This window comes from Magnolia sinica, chromosome 2, assembly GCF_029962835.1.
Source record: "Magnolia sinica isolate HGM2019 chromosome 2, MsV1, whole genome shotgun sequence".
Taxonomy (NCBI): domain Eukaryota; kingdom Viridiplantae; phylum Streptophyta; class Magnoliopsida; order Magnoliales; family Magnoliaceae; genus Magnolia; species Magnolia sinica.
In genome coordinates, this window is record NC_080574.1 from 41,222,581 (window position 1) to 41,243,406 (window position 20,826).

General features: G+C 41.3%; 1 protein-coding gene across 1 annotated transcript; it reads right to left on the reverse strand.

The window, feature by feature from the left end:
- Positions 1 to 216: 216 nt before the first annotated feature.
- Positions 217 to 12,838, reverse strand: LOC131237023 (catalase isozyme 1-like). Its single transcript, XM_058234637.1, has 8 exons — positions 12,706 to 12,838; positions 11,925 to 12,021; positions 11,184 to 11,461; positions 8,083 to 8,859; positions 7,279 to 7,368; positions 5,430 to 5,497; positions 5,223 to 5,316; positions 217 to 463 (listed from the first exon to the last, which is right to left on the reverse strand). Exons 1-8 carry the CDS (start codon positions 12,718 to 12,720, stop codon positions 404 to 406), a joined length of 1,479 nt encoding a protein of 492 aa, XP_058090620.1. The 5' UTR covers positions 12,721 to 12,838; the 3' UTR covers positions 217 to 403.
- Between the last annotated feature and the right edge of the window lie 7,988 nt (positions 12,839 to 20,826).

Sequence of the window (20,826 nt, forward strand, 5' to 3'; positions counted from 1 at the left end):
CCCTACAGAAACTCGTTGGGTGGGCCTATGTCCTTTCGAATATTGAAGGTCACCTTACAGAAACTAGTTGGGCGGGCAAAAATGTCAAAAGATAATTGCATTAGAAATAGTATAGATAGTAACGAGAACAACAACAATAATTTCATGTGTGCAATGAGAAAGAGAGACTATTTCATGCATAGAAACTGCAATTTTATTACATATATAAGTGTCTCGACAGGGAACAGTAACTGGACTCTGAAGACATTCTTATGCTGTAATAAGCTTATTAACAGCAGTTTCTTTTTTCCTGTTTTCTTCTCTTTTGAAACCATGACACGATACCCTTTTCTACACATTCTCTCTACTGCTCAAAACCATTTTGCCGATTCGCATTTACCTCTGCATATGGGCATGCATCTCATCACATGCTCGGCTTGACGTTGAGGTGATGCGCCAGCTTCTGTCCCAGAGATTTGTCACACTGCATCATCAGAACAGACACAGATCAGGACTTTTTTCCTTCTTTTTTTTTCATCAATACATCATACGTAGTTATCTAAACAAGTTCCCAATGGAAGTCGCAGAAGTAATATAAAAATCAAGAGCACCCAGATAGTGGATCCTACAAAATATGGGAAATGGCTAAAATTGCCCAGTTTAGATTTAAGGGGGGAGGGGAAAAAGGACCACCACAGGCTTTTCTATCAAGTGGTTGAGATTAGTCCAACTGCCTGATATTTTGATACAGATTGCCAGACGCGCTACCTCAAACTAACACATGCTTTCAAATATACGACCTACTTAGTATCCAGACCACTCGTTCCCAAAGTGGCCGGCTTATTTGACGCACCTGTTACGATGCAATCCAGCCCCTATTTTACGAAGAGATACTTTGACAAACTGGCAGAGTGTGAAGGATGAAACTCAGGCAGATAGTTCCAACCTTTTAAGTTCATCCAGCATCCGACCTATCATTGGCCCACCATGAGGATCACCTTGTGCAAAAATCAGTCCCATCTATTCGTCAGGTGGGCTTCACCCTATAAAACAAATATCTAGCCATTGATAAACAGAAAAACACAAGTGTTCTCCATTCAATGAGTGGATTTGGTTTTTTCCACAGGGAGATTCTCATGATGGCCCCACTCCATGATGGATTGAATGTTGCACCCATATGACAGGGTGGAGGTTACTCACTGGGTGGACCATAACTTGTGGTCCAACGGGTTGGACTTGAGCCTTCTCAACTGAGAAATTGCACACGTGGCATACAAAATTATGGAAATCAGTTCAGATGTATCATGGACAAAATGTTACTATTGTCTGGTTATCTAACTATCAAATTGCTAGATATTTATTGGATGGTTAAAAATGAATAGTATCTAATGGTCTTATTTCAAACCAACGAGTGCTCAGGAATCAGAGGTTAGTTTGGTTTCAACAAATCTGTGTCCGGAATCAGAAGCTAGTTTCGTTCGATGCAGCCAGAGAATCAAAAAACTCTTATTTTTTTACAAATCTATTATCAAAAACATTCCTACTGGCTACATGGACCTCATATTCTCGAGATTCATTCCTGAACTCATACCCACTGATTGTATTGCATATGTGCTACTGACTGTTATGGGTAAATCTAGACTGACCAAACGGCTTGGATGAAATGGAAATATCAAAGGCTAGCAGCTCGGGTGAGAGGTTGGGTATGATCAATGTCTCATTTGCCGACCACAACATCCGTGACTGGTCCGAGTAGCGACCATGAATGATAGCCTCGGCTGCCTAGTTGATAACTTGCAATCTCCACCTAGGGGACAGCTCGGTATGCAGGCCTCAAGAGACGATCACAAGAACCAACTTCGACCAAGGGCCCAACCTCAAGGATCGGCCTTGACCACCGACTTGAAGGACAACCTCAGCTATCGACCCTGACCTCAGCCACTAACTTCGGCTGCCAACCTTGGTTAGCGAGATCTTGACCAACGACCTAGAGGTTGGCCTCGGCTATCGACCTCGGCCTCGGATACTGACCATCAGGGAAGATCTCCTCCATATACGTAATGGATTACCTCCTTGAGATCTTCGTCGAGGATCATGCCAAGAGGAGCCCGACATATCTAGGGAAAGATGTCTTTTATGATACGCGTTTGCCTAACAGATTCACTGCCATACACATAAGTAGTAACAATGGGTTATAAATAAGGACCCTCCCTACAAGAAAAGGTATTTACAATTACCCCAATTCGACCACCCCAATTATGTGCTTAATCTAACTTAGGCATCGGAGGGCCCTCGACAACAACTAGCTCCCCCATTGTCACTTAGTTTTGCAGGTACATGACTAGATAACGGGGATAACCAGATCATAGCATCAACAGTTTGGCGCCATCTGTGTGAACGACAATGAAGCCATTCTAAATTCACTTATCGTATCTCTGTCTACTCTGTAATGGCTAAAGGGAGGAAGAAGGCCTTGGCCACCATTGCTGCACAAACCCTCGCGCCAAAGGAATAGCCTGATAATTGTTAAAATCCACCTTCAGAACATCATACCAACCCTCGTAATGTGCCGGTTGCACTGAGGTCCCGCAACAAGGGAAGTCGACTCATCTCCTTGGAAAATTAGGTCAAAGCTCTATCTGACAACATCGACCGGATAATACAAATATTGGAAAGGTAACACCACCTCCTGATTGCAGTGTGGGAGCAAGTGTGTCAACTGAAATGTCTCGACCTCCTCAGGTGCTCCACAAATCCCACGTGATAAAGCAGAGACTCGAGCAGCATAGCCAAGATCCCACACATACCGCAGGAACCACCGTGCTCACAAACTCCGACCTGCGCCACACTCTAGAGAAAAGGAGGCGTGAGAAGGCCCCCGGAGTCATCGCAGAAAGTGAAGTCCCGTAGGAAGCCGAGCTTAGAGAAATCCGAGTACAGCTCGATGACATCCAACAAGTGTATCGTGCTCAAGTTCCGACCTCCGTTGAAGCCATGTTGGAGGAAACAGAACCTCCTTTCACCGATGACATCATGAGATCTCAACTTCCGTCGATATTCTAGATGTCTCAAATTACCCCTTACTTTGGAGCTGGAGATCCGGACGAGCATCTTAAATCCTTCAGAGCATGGATGGAGCTATACGGCTCTTCAAGCTCAGTAATGTACCGAGCATTCTCCCTGACCTTGTCAGGAGCAGCACAAAAATGGTACAGACAGCTGAAACCGAAGTCCATAGCTCCTTCGCCTAGCTCAGTAAGGCCTTTTGTCACGCAGTTCATCGGTGGGAAGGATAAAAGGAAACCAGCGACCTACCTCCTCATCATTACCTAAAGGGAAGACAAGCTACTAAAATACTACATCATCCGCTTCAATGAGGAGGCGATACAGGTGGACGATGACTACTTCGACCAGATAGCTCTGGCTGGCATGATATCAGGTATATGGGAGGGGAAGTTCCTCTTCTCAATTGGCAAGAACCCCCGACTACCTTGGCATATTTCCTTAACTGAGCCCAAAAGTACTCTAATGCAGATGAGATCTTCAGCTCGTGAAAAACTAATCGGAACATAGGAGCTTGGCTAAGGACAAGAAGTGCAAAGAGGAAAAGGGTTTGTCCACCGTTAACAACAAGAAGAGAAAGGATGACTATCTGAGCAAAGGTCAACGTCCAAACCGACGACCGGAGAGTAGGTTCCGCTCTTATACCCTATTAAACGCAACTCCCAAGCAAGTTCTCATGGAGATTCGAGACAAAAGGATCCTGAAATGGCAGAGCAGGATGAAGGCTAACACCGACAAGAGAGATGAGCGGAAGTACTGTCACTTTCACCATGATTACGACTGCACTATTGCTGAATGTTTCGATCTCAAGGAAGAAATCGAGTCTCTCATTCGAGGCAAGCACCTACGAGAGTACGTCAACAGAAGGAGAGATGAACGACCTGATAAACAGAACAAGCAACAAGGCGACAAAAATAACAATGAAGTGTCAGGAGAAATAAGCACGATATTCAGAGGACCTACAGGAGGTGGGGACTCGAACATAACTTGCAGGGTGCATGCCCGAAGCATCAACAGTAACAACACAGAGCACCACATATACCTCACTAGTAAGGCTACGAAAGAGCAAAAATTAAGCCCCTATAGCTTGACTTTCACTAAGAAAAACGCCTGAGGAATCCACCACCCATACGATGAGGCCTTGTTGGTAAGCATGATTGTGGTTAACCACAAGGTGCACCACGTACATTCTAGTGGACACTGGCAGCATGGCTGACATCTTTTTTGCCGTTGCCTTTAATAAGATGTGAATCGAGAGATCTAGGCTACTCCCTATTCACACTCCCTTACTCGGATTTGCAGGAAAAAGAATCACCTCCGAAGGAAGTATATTGTTGCCTATGACAGCCAGAGAGGGTTACAACTGGACCACTGTGATGATCGATTTCCTCATAGTTGACTGCCTCTCTGTATACAATATAATATTGGGACGACCATCACTCGATGTCATGAGAGCAGCGGTATCAACCTACCACCTCGCAATGAAGTTCCCGCTGAGCATAGGGTCGATCAAGTCAGAGGCGATCAGCATGAGGCCCGACAATGCTACTCAACGGTACTTAGGGCAAAAGCACAACAATAGATAATGGCGATCACCTCCCTAGACCCCTAAGAAGAGTCAGTTAAAAGAGAGTCTCCTATGGAAGACCTGGTGGTTGTATCACTTTGCGAGACCGACCCAACTGGCATGATTCAGGTTAGCTCATTATTAGCCTCAGCTTAGCAAGATGAAATCATTAGCATATTGAAGCGGCATGCCGACGCCTTCGCATGGTCCCACCAGGACATGCCCGGCATCAACCCAGAGATAATGGTTCATAGACTGAACGTCCATCCCGACCATCGATCAGTGAGACAAAAACAACGAGTGTTCAAACCAGATCGATACGCAATTATCAGTGAAGAGGCCGGAGGCTAATTTGGTTTAATTTTCAATAAATCTGTGTCTAAGAATCAGAAGCTAGTTTGGCCCATGCAACTAGGGAATCAAATAACTCTTGCTTTTTTACAAATCTATTACCAAAAACATTCCCACCGGCTACATGGACCTTATCTTGAGATTCATTCCTGAACTTATACCCACTGACTGCATTGCATTTGTGCTACTGATAATCAAGAGAAAAAAAATTTAAAAAAGCACTTGGGAAGCAACAACATAAATAGAAGCATGGGAACTTCACCTGAGACCAGTAGCTGATCCAGATGCTACGAATTTCATGGGTGACCCTTGGATCCGACAATGCCTCAACCCATCGGCGGACGAAGCGCTCTTGCCTACAAATGACAGAAGTTAAGAATAAAAAATAAAAATAAAAATAAAAAGGATTGAAAATCTAATTGAATTGTTATAATCAAGAAAAGAGAAATTTTATAAGAAGTGCAAGTACCTGTCTGGTGCGAAGGACCGGTATCTTTCTCCAGGCTGCTTGAAATTGTTCTCCTTCTCAATTATGCACTGTGTTTTCCAGAAGATAAATAAAAGTATTGTTAGATGGCTATAACTAAACTGAAAGGAATTTTGCTAGCAAGCTCCACACTATGGTTGTTTTGTGTGGTTATGGCCCATTCTCAATTCCGATGCATTTTGGTGGCTTCTAAATAAGCCCCTTTTATGAGGAAGGCAGATACGTTGTTTTTTTTTTAGTTGCAACCGGACGAGTCGACGGAGTCATCCTCTATTCTCAATACTAACCCATCGGACTCTACGGAGTCCAAATCTTTACTTGAACAAGTCATCAATCCATGTTTGCAACCCCATTTTTTGGCCTTGGCAGCAAACCTCAAAAGATTGATGGATGGATATAAAGAAATGCACGCACATAGATAAATAGATATAAATCGCTGAAACTTGTTTGCCCGAATCCAACTGACCCAACTCGAGTTTAGGTAGGTTGGGTTGGGTTGTCAGGGTCCTTGGGTCAGGTTAGGGTTGGAAAACTCCAACCCAATTTGAATTCAGGTTAGTTCAAGTTGAGCAAATTCCCGTTGGGTTGGGTCAGGTTGGGAATATTCACATGTATTTAGGTCAAGTTAGGTTAGGTTGGGAACACACATGTATTTGGGTCAGGTTAGGTTAGGTGGGGTTGGGTCAGTTTAGGGTTGAGTGCAGCGGAATTCAGGTTGGGAACCTTGGGTTAGAATCCTGGTCCGGTCAGGTTGTGGGTTGGGTCCTCTCAAGGTTGGATTGGGCTCAGGTTGACCCTCAACCTGACCCAATCCCCCTGAGTAGCAACCCTAATAGATTGACCCATTATCATTAGAAAAACTACAAGTGTTGGAGTTGCAACCCAAAACCTATTTCCCAGCAATTGCCTGTGACTGTTCATCTTCCAATGCACAGCAACACTTCCCATGGAGCTGTTTTGGGAGATGGAAAGCATCTGTAAATTTCTAGGAATATTTAATGTTGGAAGCTCCTAGTAGGGGCATTTTTATCTTTTCATATTTCATTCAAAAGCCTATAAATAGGCACCTTGTAGATCCGGTTGTAGCAAGTGAATAGCAAGAAAAAACAGCAAGTAAAGAAGCAAGTTTGCAGCAGTGCAGCAGCAGCAAAACAGTTTAAGAAAATAAAAATTCTGTTTTTTTCTTTCTTCCTTCCTTCCTACAAAATCAGATTTTTCTGAGTTGTGCTAAGGTTTTGTAAAGCTAAGAAAAATCTGTTATCTTGAAGCAAAGAGAAAATCTGGCTTATACAGCCAACACCAAGAAGCATTCTTTATATTTTCAATGGGCTAGACAAAACAAAATAGAGAATCAGTCAAAAAATTGGATGGCATTTTATTTCACTGTCTTTGGTTTCTTTCATTCTTTTAACAAGGTTATAGTACTTGACATTAATTAAGATAACGAAACTGATATGCCAATAAAAGAATTTTAAAAAATTGAAGTCAACACCCATTCTGATTGATAGATACAACCTCTTCTTTCTACTTCTGCTGCTCTGCTATTGTATCACTAAAAGCACAAAGAAAAGGACGCCTCTGTTGTAAGGATGAGTATAATAGTAGCTGGCTTATGATAAATTGCAATTATTCTGATAATGATAGTAACTCAAGCATGAGAAATTATAGAATCAGGAAAACCCAAATAGCAATCTCAGTCCACTTTTGGGTCCAACAGGATTTGAAACCACCATCTCAATGGACAACCGTAAGAAATTTTCAAAAGAAATTAGATAATTCAAAACAGGAAATCCCATCAATGTACTGAAGTACTAAAAATAGAAACTGTTACCTTCTCACGCTTCCCAGAACTAATACGGGATGGAATGGGGAATCGCTCAGCATGTCGAACAGGATCATACCTTGAAGGGAAGTAATTCACCTGAAAACCACCCCCATTAACATCATCGAAAAGAATATCAAGAACATGAAATCACCCATAACAAGAACAAGAAGAACAAGTATTGAAACTCGGGGTCCATTTGTGAAGAAGGCGTAGGCCCCATGCTCTCAGTGTCCAATTCAGCCAATTAAAGATGCACTTCCCTCCACGTAAATGAAATTATCAAAGTTTTAGATGAAACTAGAAACTAATTGCAATTATGCTGAGGAAATCATGACTTTAGTTCCAGAAATCTGAGGACTGGGGCACACCAAAATCAGGATTAGACATGCTCCCAATTTTGTGGGATGTCCTGCCCGCGTAAGCGCCAGATAGCATTCCGCCATCTGCCGAGCGCAGCGAAGGTGCTTCCCATTATACGCGCGTGCACGTGCACACCCACATGTATATAGTACGCGCACATACACACTCGGGCTCCCATGCACATGCCCACACACGTTTGATCAATTCTTTGAGATTCAGATGAGGCTAAGGGTCATCTAGACCCCTCACATTCCATGAAAGAATCTTCACGAAAGGGGAGACTGGAGCTTGAAGGGGTAGAAGCTGGATCGCTCATTCATCCATTTCTGCTTCTCCCAGTGGGAGGTCTACGCGTGGAGCCAGGGAAGCCCTAGAAAAAGTTCCAATATACATGAAAGACTGTTTATACATAACAGTTTTAAGTTAAACAGTAGAAATTAATAATAGTACCTCTTCATCCCTATGCATGAAATTCATGAAACCATCGTGGTGATTGTTATGATGGGCACATTTGGGCGCATTCACGGGAAGCATCAAATAGTTCGGCCCAAGCCGATGCCTCTGAGTATCAGCATAGGCGAAAATCCGAGCCTGGAGAAGCTTATCATCCGAATAATAGATTCCGGGCACCACAAGCGCAGGACAAAAGGCAAGCTGCTCATTTTCCGCGAAGAAGTTATCGATGTTCTTGTTCAAGACCAAGCTCCCAACTTGCTGAAGAGGCAAGATGTCTTCTGGCCAGGTCTTAGTAACATCCAAGGGATCAAAATCGAACTTGTCCTCATGTTCAGGATCCATGACCTGGATGAAAAGCTTCCACTCAGGGAAGTTTCCAGCGGCGATTGAATCATAAAGATCCTTAGTAGCATGACTGTAATTAGTCCCTCCTACAATCACAGCCTCATCCTCCAACAAACACTTCACTCCACAGGTGGGTCTCCAATGGAACTTCACATAATGGACTTTTCCATCCTTGTTGATGAGAGTGTAGGTATTGACACCAAACCCATCCATGTGTCTATAATTAAGCGGGACACCAACATCATCAAAGAGAAAAGCGAACGTGTGCAAGCTCTCGGGATGGTGTGAGAAGAAGTCGAGAATCCGCCAGTTCTCCTGGATGTGAGACTTGGGGTTTGGTTTGAAAGCATGGATCGCGTCGGGGAACTTAATGCCATCGCGGACAAAGAACACTGGGAAGTTATTACCGACAAGATCAAAGTTGCCCTGAGTCAACAACCAAAGGAAATGAATTAGTGATGTATAGGACTATTATCATGGATTGAAATATTTGTATCATTGGCCAGTATATCTTATATTGTATCTGTATAAGCATATGTAGTTGTATTTGCTCCAAAATAAAAAGGGGTTATATTGTCTCGTATTAGCCAATACGGGGTATACTAGTGTCAATACAGGCCAATATAGGCGTAAATTTGAATATATATATATATATATATCCAAATTCCATCATTTTTTGTCTCTTTTTTTCACTTCAACTATAGAGGAAGCTTAGGAAGTCATTTTACACTAAATATACATCTATTTTAGGATCAAAACAAAATATTTGAGTGGGACTCAAAGAATTAAAGTGGAATGGACCATTAGAGAAAAAATAGTAAAAAGGGTAAATTGTCTCTTTCTTTTTTGTATTTTCATCTTCTTCTGGTATATTTTAATGTTATGAAATGTAATTCACCAAATCATGCTTAATTTGTGTTTAAGGCCAATTTGGTTTACTTTAAGTAGTCAACCCAGCAGACAACATTCTTAACAAAAAATGGTCCAATTATCATTGAATACATGTTGGAAAAAAAGAAAGATTCTTAAATATCACTTTTTTTTCTTTTCTTTTTCTTTGATATTTTCACTCAAATTATGGCTAAAAATCAACTAATATGGTTCGAAATGGGCTGATACCAATAAGTGACACCATATCATATCTGCTTTTGGATAGGCTTATATGCCCGCCGATACCGATATTCAGAATCATGGCTATTAAATTACAAAATAATTTACAATTGTAGCTATGCAAAATTTGAACACTCTAAAAGGGCATGGGGAAGGCCCGAAAAGTTATGGGTTGATGTAGAGCGGGCCATAGAACTATTCTTAGTATTGTTGGACTGAAAGAAACCCGAATGAAATCGGACGTAGTCCGTCAAATCCGAGCCTAGTCCTACATAGGGCATGACGTAATTGGTCCCCAGGCATGTCCAAATCGAAGAAATTCATTCAAGATAGGGAGAAATTGTCGTTCGATGTGTGAACTGTAAATCGCCCATAACTTTTTATCCAGTTATCGTTACGAGACGCACGACCTACGAATCTTTACTATAACAGGCCATTCGAGGTCAACAGACATAGTGGGTTGCGTTGGTCCGTTTCATGAGAAAATGCTTCCTTGTACTTCAAAATTTCAGTTTTAGAAAAACTTACTATTTTTAGTAAGTTTTAATTTGGAGTGTCTCCTTCATTTTAAAGTTTTAACATATGCGGCATTCTTAGAAATTGCTTCTAATCATGCTAGGAATCATTCGGCATAATTAAATTAAGACCTATTTTTAGTAATTAAAATTTATTATTTTAGGTAAATTTTAGTTTAGTTGAATTAGGACTCTTAATTAGAGTCTTTGATTTTTCTTTATAAGTGATGTAATCGGGAAGTCTAAGCATTATTGAATAATAAAAATTTTAATTTTCCTTTTTATCTTTTGGATTCAAAGTTTTGTATACTTGAGGTAGATGGTGATCTTCCTCCTTAAACCCTTAGCCGTGTCATGGGTGGAGGTAATTAAAAAAGACTTTGAGGGCCTATGATTTAACTAAGGATACAGTTCATAATAGAGTGGAATGGCAAAACATAATTCATATAGTTGAAGCCAATTAATTAGGATAAGACTTAGATGATGATGATGATGATGGTGGTGAAAAAAAAAAAAAAATCTTACAAACTATAAAATTAGAATTAGGTGTCGATCACTATACCCCAAAAAAAAAAATGCACACATGTAAACTTGCACGGTTATGTGAATGCACATCTAAGAGCAAATGCCATAAAGGGGAAATACTCAATACCCACTAATGATAGTTTTTTTGTGTATAGATATGATAGGCCGTCCGGGTGGGATTTTTTTGTTGTCCAGGGGCCGCCCGCATTTGTAATGGTATCGTCAGAATGTGTGTGTGTGTGTGTATATATATATATATATAAACATTCCCCTTTGTTGGAATCTTGAAGAATTAGAATTTCTTAGGGAACATAAATAAATAAATAAATAAAATGATAACTTGTCCCGTGGATTTAATAGAACTACTGGAGGCAGAAATAGGAAAGTGGAATTCGAAGTATCATGTTAGAGCTCCAACAATTCTATCAACAGTATGAAATCTATTGCCAGCAGTCGAGCATTTTATTGATCAATATAGAAGTAAATAAATTAAAAACAAAATATCCAACTCCCCAAACATAAGCCAAAAGAAACTAAAAATAATCAAGATTCAAATAACTATGAAAAACAAAAACGAAAAACGAGCCTTATATATATTACCTCTCTGGTATAGAACTTCACCGCGAAACCTCGAGGATCCCTCAAAGTTTCAGGACTGCCACGCTCATTGATAACAGTTGAAAATCGAACTATGACAGGGGTCTGAACTCCAGGTGCGCGAAGGAAATCGGCACAAGTAAGATGAGAAATATCGTGGGTGACCTCAAAGAAACCCTTTGCACTAGCTCCCCTGGCATGAACAACACGCTCCGGTATACGCTCCCTGACGAATTGAGCGAGTTTCTCGACCAAATGGTAGTCCTCAAGGAGAATCGGTCCTATCCAATGAAAATGGGATTCAAATCTCCAATCATAAATTTGGATCCAGATCACTCTTCCAATAAATAAATGAACAGTTCTAACATTGTTTCAATCAATGGTGAATCCACAACTATGTAACCGAGATCATGATTCACATTTAGATATTGATCCCAAAGACATTGACATTGAAAGATGTTGCACCTTTTATATATTCACATCTGCTAAGAGTATGTTTGGTTGGACCAAATATCATGAAAAGTTTCATGATATTTTTCACTAAAATAGACTTAAATGTCTTAATATTTGGTGCAACCAAATGCACCCAGAATTAAAAGATTCAATCACGATAATAGGATCCTTCGCCAGTTGGATGTAGAAGAAAATTGCATTTCCTCTTTAAGGAAGAAAATCTGCAATTTAAATTCCAGATATATTCAAATAACTCAAGGAATAATTCAATGAACTAATAAAAACGAATACCTCTAGATCCGACAGTTAACGAAGAGTTGTTGTTCCAAACTGGTGCGCCGGAATTAGTGGTGAAGAAGAGAGAGTTGTGAGAGCACGAAGGGCGGTACTGCATCAAATCAAAAACCAAAACTTAAGAAAGAAATCCACGTACGAAATTCGACAAAATAAGAGTTTTGAATCAAACTAATTTTCAAAATAAGCATAAAAAGGAAAACACATGAAGGAAATCTGATATAAAGATGTAAGGCTACGGAAAATTCATGCAGTTTTTTAGAGACAGAGAGGAACCATGAATTGAATTTTGATCATATGATATGAGAAAACCAACCAAAACTCAACGAAATCAAGCATCCACAGAAACAGAACAAAACTACATAATACGGAAAAAGTCCCTATGATTGAAATTAATTTGTGTTTTTTTTCTAAAACGGAGAAACAAGGCCAAATATCTAACATTTCAAACAAATCAAGCTCAAAATCGAAATCCCATCTAACAAAACAAATATATATATATTAAAAAGCCCATCAAACAGAGAGAGAGAGAGAGAGAGAGAGAGAGAGAGAGATCAAACCAAGTTTACATCTTTTAACAGCAAAAACCTTCAATAAAGAAAACCCAATAAAGAAATTCAACAACATTAAGATCTTAAAATAGATAATTAGAGATAGAGAGAATGTGTGTACAGATCAATGCGAGAAAACCCATGAATTTAATTGAATAAAAATAAAGATAACCCAGAAACGAAATCCAATCAATACATAAGAAATCAATCCAGAAGAATCATCATACCTTGTAAGGATCCATGGCCAGATCTCTCTCTCTCTCTCTCTCTCTCTCTCTCTCTATCTTCTGTCTATCAGTGCGTTAGCGGCCGACTATGACAATTTATAAATACTCGTACTCCCTCCGTTTGTCAAAATCGAATTATTGAAAAAATAATAATAATTCATTGCAGCTCTATTACTCCCCATCTCTGGAAGCTGCATGAGATTGAGATTACAAAGTGCGTTTGGCATACTTGATTTTGGCAACTCGCCATTCACGTGGCATGCATGCAGGCTAGATCAGAACGTCCTGCGGTTTGCTGCATGAAGCATAGGCCGAAGAGTCCAGCAACAAGACAATGCTGACCATCAAATGAATGAACAGAAAGAAACTGTTGCTGGAATTTCCTGAAACAGGTGCTGCACGAAACTCACGTCCATCTTAACCTACTGCGTTCAAGTAGATCATTTCAAAGATTTCCGCTACCCTACGCGCGCGTCTACCTCCAACGAATTTTGTAACGACCCTATCGGATTGGCCGGGACGCAGATTGCGTCCTACCCCCACCCGGACCGGGCAGAGATCTGTGAGGTCCACCGTGATGTAAGTGTTTTATCAACGCGCTTTTATCAGATAATTTTAATATATGGCTTTAAAATTGAAGAAGGTCCACAGCTCCAGTGGACCACACCAAAGGAAGCTGCAGTGATAATATTACCCACCGTTGAAACCTTTTTAAGGGCCACTGATGTTTTTTTTACCATCCAACCTATTCATAAGGTCATGTAGACGGATGAAGTGAAAATACAAATGTCAGATTGATCCGAAACTTCTCCATCTCCCAAGAAGCTTTTAATGGTGGACGTTCAATCCCCCACTTTGTGGTCCACTTAAGCTTTGCATTCGCCTTATTTTTTGTCTCATAATTTAAAATGATCTGAGAAAAATGATGAACGGCGTGGATAAAATACTTACATCACGGTGGACCCCACAGGGCCCTAGCCGGACGGATTACAGTCCGGGCGGAGGTAGGACGCAATCCGCGTCCGATTGGCTGGTGTACCAGCCACCACCAATGTGGCTGGTGGTGTGTTGACGTCACCAAGTTCTGTGGATCCCATCATGATGTATGAGTTACATCCAAACCGCCTGTCCACTTGGTTAGTTCGTCGTAATGCTTGAGCTGAAAATAAGACAGTTCCGAAAATCAAGTGGACCACACTATGAAAAGCAGTGGATTATTGAACGCCTGCCATTGAAACCTTTTTAGGGATCACATAAATTTTGGATCAATATGATTTATTTTATTTTTTTACTTTATTCAGGTCTTTGTGACATGATGAGCAGAATGGATGGAAAGTAAACGTTACATTGGGCCTTAGAAATGTTTTAACGGTGAGAATTATTGTCCCACTATTATTTGTAGTGTGGTCCATTTGAGCCTTTGAAATTACTCATTTTTGGGATCAATATCTAAAATTCTTGCCAAATGAATGAACGGTGTAGATATGATAAATACATTATTGTGGGACCCATGTAACTTTAATCTCCTTTGAACCGTTCGTACATATCCTAGCTCTGGGAGCGTCAGCGCTCGTCTTACGCACTACACGTACCCACACCAGCTAGTTTGGTGGTACACCAGCCAATCCGCTTCCTATTAGTCGGTGCTTGAAAAGCTCCGTGAATCCGATGTATGTGTTTTATCTATGCTGTCCATCCATTTTTGCATCTCATCTCTAGGACATAGCACTAAAACGAAGTAGATCTACATATTAGATAGACCACACCACATGAAACAGTGATGATTGGACACCTACCGTTAAAAACTTCTTGAGAGCCGCAAAAGTTTTGAATTAATCTGAAATTTGAGTTTTCCCTTCATCCAGGTCAGTGTGACCTAATTAACGGGTTGGATGGAAAATCAACATTTGATTGGGCCTTAGGAAGTTTTTAATGGTGAGCATTCGATCATCACCGTTTCATGTGGTGTGGTCCACCTGAGATTTAGATCTGCTTCCTTTATGGGTTCAAGACCTAAAATGATATGAAAAAATGGATGAACGGAGTGGATAAAACACATGCAGAGGAACAGCACAGACCTGCACCGAGATCTTGGTATGGGAGGGATCACTACCGAGTCTGAGTCCGTGCATCCAAGCCATCGGCAGGTGTCTCCCAGCAAGTAGTTTCTTCTTCCGAACATCAGGCCCAACGGATTAAAACACTTTGAAAAATCCAACCGATATAAGTGATCGGCCTATTTTTAGATTTTCATGATGGGGCGTCCATACTGACGGACGGATTGGATGTCGCGCTGAAGTACACGTGCGCACATATCGGATCGTCTCATGAGAAATCCTTCCATTCGAAATTATCGCGATTAATAGAAAACCCGCCGATATTATTGTTGCGTAGTGTGAAGAAAAGACAAAAGCGCGCATGAGTTTCCGAAACGTGAGAATGTTCCCTATCTCGTTTTTCTGTGTTTCCATAACCTCCTCACATCCACTTGGCAGGCCGTGACGTGGATGCCCTTGATGCTGCCACGTTCGCACAAGGGCCTTGAAGCGTGTGCATGGATTAGCAAAGCGTTTTGGATGGGCCACGATGGCAGTTTTGTTCGTTTGTGTGGAGGAGTGTGGTCGGGACTAGTTGGGTCCAAGATACAAAAACTTCCTGCAATTCTCAGCCTCAAGAATCAAGATGATGGATTCTTCTCGCATGGCCTGGAAAACTCTCTGGAGGAAATAAATAAATAATCTCAATATTTTTATTTCAGTATCATCCGTTTTTATACTATTGCTTGAAATATCTCGATTTTATCATGTACCTTTTCTCCCGGAGTGAAAAGAGATGTACATGAGTTGATCCAAGTCGAGATTTACCCAGGTCAGGTCGACTCGGCCAGTGAGATACCCCAGCTCGAACTCAATGATTGAGCCCCAATTGAAAGCTCGGCTTGGTTCGGTCAGCAACTCGGCACAGCTCAAGCCGAGTTCAAGTTTGAGTTTTCGATGAGTTCGATTTCAAGTTTCGAGCCTAGTTCGAGTTATATATTGAGTTTGATTTAAATTCTAATTCAATTTCAAATTTAAGTTTAAAATTCAACAAAATAATAAAATATATAAAATACATAACTTATAATTATAAAGCTTCGATAATTACATTGTTCACAAATTACAATTAATAACCTTTATAGGAGTGTCTTCCTGTTCTTGCCACATAATTATAAGTTCTTGCATCATCATCCGATTCATCCGAACTACTATTTAATTTTTCATATACATATCGATTCACTTCTTCTGAGTCGGAAGGTGAAGAGATATTTCATTCGCTCTTTTATAGTTTAAACTAAATTTTTCAAACTTTTCTTATATGAAGATTTGTATGTAGTACCCAACGTCTTATAAAATTCACTGAGTCAGAAGGTGAAGAGATGTTTCATTCTTGTTCTTTTATAGTTTGAACTAAAATTTTCAAACTTTTTTTATATGAAGATTTGTGCATAGTACCCAACGCCTCATAAAATTCACCGAGACGAGTGAGGAACTTGAATTTGTTACTCTTCTTCTTTTTGTTGCCCGTACTTCATCCCGCTTCAACATCATTGTCACGTCCCAAACTCGAAAAACAGGCTCATAAAATTCTTGATCGCCGAATTCGGCGCCGATAGCCTCCGTAGTGACCCATTCTCAACTCCCGGCATTCATATGCCAGATTCCGATCTTGGGATCCTAGAAGGAGGATTTTCAGTATGAATTTTTTTGTAATGGAGCATAACCAAAAGCATAACCAAGTCACAAAACAACATCACCACATATCCAATATATCAAAAACTTTAAGTACAATGCGGAAAGGGAAAAACAGGGTGATCAAAAGGCTGCAAAATAGACTGATACGCGCTCCTGCCTTAGCGCTATTGCATTCCAACGACACCTGCACGCAACGGTCATACATAAGCTTACAAATGCTTAGAGGGTGGTGTAAGTGTGTGCGCAAGGCAAGTGCCAAGTATACAATATTAGAGTAATGCGGAAATATGCGGAAAGTCTATGAATGCTATCAGCTGTACCAAAGTTATGTGATGCAAGACATGAATGCTATCGGCCATACCAAGACCATGCGATGCGAGGCCTATGTAGCCAAATGCTATATGCGAGATGCAAAGCAAGCATGCCAGTACTCATCAAGTACACATATCAGTACAGTTTTTCTCTGGGATATCACCGGAGTCTAGTACACTCCACACTGATTGCCGTCTCCCTAGCCACACAGCCCAGCGAGCGGAATAGACCTCACTATCCACCTGACCAATAGTCTGCCAATACCTGCCCGGCTCATCGATAGCGGACTCATTTGTGAGCTAGTCAAACTCAGCCTAGCTTAAAACCCCCTCACTTGGGCGGATAAGGCCACACCCCCTTCTAATCGACCACGACACAGTGGAAGACTTGGCCTATGGTATTCGGCACTTGGGCGTTCGTGTATCCACTCGGTCTAGACGTTGGAGCATCTCCTGGTAACAAAAAGGTTTTGGGACTCTCACCTAATGACATACTAAGTACCCACAGTGCTAGAACCAAGTATTTCCAGTATCCGATACGGCCATCCACGATGTGCCTGTAGAGCCACGACCCTGATGTCGCTAGGGCATACAATGATCAAGTCACACATATACGAGATGCATGAGTCACACCGTCAGTCATGCAACAATTCTGCGCGTACCGCGCGATCATGTGGGGCACTCCGTCTTATAAGGAGTCCCGTAAATGTCTCAACCCAACGGCTTATGATATGATCAAACATTCCTCATATCAAGCATACATATGATGTGTATGGGCATGAATCATGGAGTTATACTAAACAAGTTATATGGTGATGAGCTCTATTATAATGAAGATAGGCCTAGACGGCCTACGCGCTACAAGTATGGGCTTATCAATGGGCCCTAGGGAGAGTCATAATGTGGACATTTAACCAACATTATTCTTACAATGTGGACATTAAACCATCATTGCTCCCAAGGCACGGTCTGTTATAAACATTATTATATACACTACGGTGGAATCACATATTGCAATGGACCTTAAGTACATCCCGTTGGGCCTCGACCCATAGGCCTTAAATACATCAAATGGGCCGCATCACATGGGCCTTATATTCATCAAGTGGGCTGCATCAATGGGCCGCACCAATGGGCCTTATGTACATTGCAATGGGCTATAACCCATGGGCCATAAATACATCATAATGGGCCCTCATATGGCAAGTGGGTCACATCACATGGGCCATATGCATATCAAATGGGCTACACCAACGGGCCCTATGCATATCAAATGGGCCACACCCAAATATAAGTGGTGATAATGACTTCCACCATTAAAATCCCCAAGGCCCACCATAACATTTCATTTCCATCCAAACAGTTGATAAGGTCACACAGACCTAATAAAAATAAATAAATAAATTTTATATTTATCCAAAACCTTTGGACCAGGGGAGTTCCAATGGTAGACATTCAATTCACCACTGTTACCAACAGTGGCCCACCAAATAACTAGATCTGTCTCATTGTGCCTCAAGCCTTAAATGAGCTTTCAAAATGGTTGGACAGTTTGGACGCAACACATGCATCATGTTGGGTCCCATAAGGATGGACAGTGTGGAGAGAATGCATACATCATTTGGGGTCCCACCATCCAGTGGTGTGGACAGTGTGGGTAAAACACATACACCATAGTGGGTTCCACCGTCCAGTCATTTGGATGGTGTGGAACGCAATACACACATCAGTGGGTCCCACGTGGGGCCCACCATAATGTTTATCTACCATCAAATCTGTTGGTACGGTCACACAGACCCAGATGAAGAGGAAAAACAAATTTCATATGGATCCGAAACTTCTGTGACACCCAAAAGGGTTTCAATGGCAGACGTTCAATCCACTATTTCCTATGACGTGTGGACCACGTGAGTTATGTATACGGCTGACATTTGGGGGCACCCCATATATAAAGGGGACCCATCAAATGCACGGTGTTGATGTGCAACACACATCATGGTGGGGCCCACGGCTGGACCCTACGGTCCCTGCCTCGTCACGCCACGTGCAGCAGCGTCCTGCGCTGCGCGTCCTCTGACGGTCAGCAGCAGTAGGCGCTACTACTTATTTTTTATTTTTCCAAGTTATTTCCTAGGTGGGGCCCGCAACAAGGGAATCTGACCCGGCCATTGGTTTTTATAGCCCAAGACAGACACAACAAGACCAATATTCGATATATTTTGTGGTACAGAAACATCGAGGTGAATTTCAACGGTAGCAAACACTGTTTTCTATGCTATGGCCCGCCAGATAGTCAGATTGGCTTCGTTTTTTGGCACAACGCCTAAAATGAGCTAGAGAATGGAATGGACGGTGTGGATTAGACTTATACATCAAGGTGGGGCCTACATGGATAGCCCACCCCAAAGCTTGTTGAATCAAGCTAATATTTTTTTCTTTGTTTGTTAGTACAACCCACTGTTTGTTCACATCTCACTGAACCCACGTCCAGCGTCCAGGGACGCTGGACAGCGTGAATATATATCAAGGTGGGTTCCACATGGACGTGGCCCCACTTGATTTGGATAAATATGATATTTGTGTTTTCCCATTATCCATACGACCATGGGGTCCATTTAATGGACGGTTTGGACACCACATACACTCACTAAATGGGCCACAAAATAAAGGAAGGAGAGAGAGAGAGAGGGAGAGACATGTGATGATGGAGGGCTCCGCCACTATGAGCCCTCCCTTGCATTCAATCATACATCAAGTGGGTCCCAATACATGTGGGAATACCAAATTAAAGATTAACGGTGGAGATTCCTTCTCCACTAAAATGGAAGGTCAAGATGACCTCTATTCATGCAAGAAAAAATAAACATCATGAAGGGGTCCATGGAGAATGGCCCCATTATGGAATGATCATGAAAATTAAAGTGGGTCATCGGCCACATCTAGGGTCCAAAGTAAGATTCATACTATCAATCGGTAGACCTCACTTGGTCCATTATCAAAACATGAAAATCTAGCCTATAAAGCACCCACCGTTCGATCTTCTTGGTCTAATGGAACGCCGATCTCCTTGTATCTCACTTTGATGGAGGGTGATGAGAAGTGAATGGCTAAGATGAAAGATTTTAGGGTGGGAAGTGGGCCACACACAACACTTTTTCTCCCATGTAAGAGCTTGGACGTCCACCACTTTCTTCTCCTTTGTTGCTTGGAAAATGTGAAGAGAAAGAGAGGGAGAGAGAGAGAGAGAGAGAGGGTTGTAAGGAGAGAGAGTGATGGGTGAGGGATGTGAGGTGAGTGATGGATGTGAGGTGAGTGATAGGTGAGGTGAGAGACTTGTTTAACTTTTGGAGTAGATTGCTTGACTTGTGGAGAAAGAAAGCATGGGTTGCTCTTGTACTTGACATGAGGTTATTGATTGATTGATTTATAGGACATATTGTAGAGATTCTCTTGGAATTACAAACACAAGGTGTTTTCCTTGAACTGAACGTGGTACCATTATACTTCAATTGTAGTACTGATTAATACCATGGTCACAAATAATAGTTATATCATTAATGTTAAATGGTAACTAATCCACCAACTAGAGTTCAAATCCTAATTAAACAGTAAAAACTCTAAGATAAATAATTCAAATCCTAAGCCATGATCTTAAACCTAGGTAGTGCGTAGAACTTGGACCTAATTGTGCAAGTTCATGATTTGTGGTAGGATACAATTCTAAGGGCGCAGGCACTTAGCAACACTAGAAGGCGATTCAAAGTATAAGGTGATGATTTCTTCCCCTCGAGCTTTCCATTTTCCCATTAGCTTAAATGATAATTTTTATTTAAATTCATAATTGATATCTCCTTTTATAATCACATGTATTAGCTGGTGGAAATTGAATTTCTATATTACATGCTTAATGTTCATCCTATATATTTGTTCATGAATTATTTGTGGATTGCTTATGGAACTTAAACTGGTACATTAGTGGGAAACCCCACCTATAAATGTACACCCATACTTGGGATGTAACCCGACGGTTGTGATTAAAATGGACCTTCGACTTAGTGGTTATTGAGTGATGGTCTAAA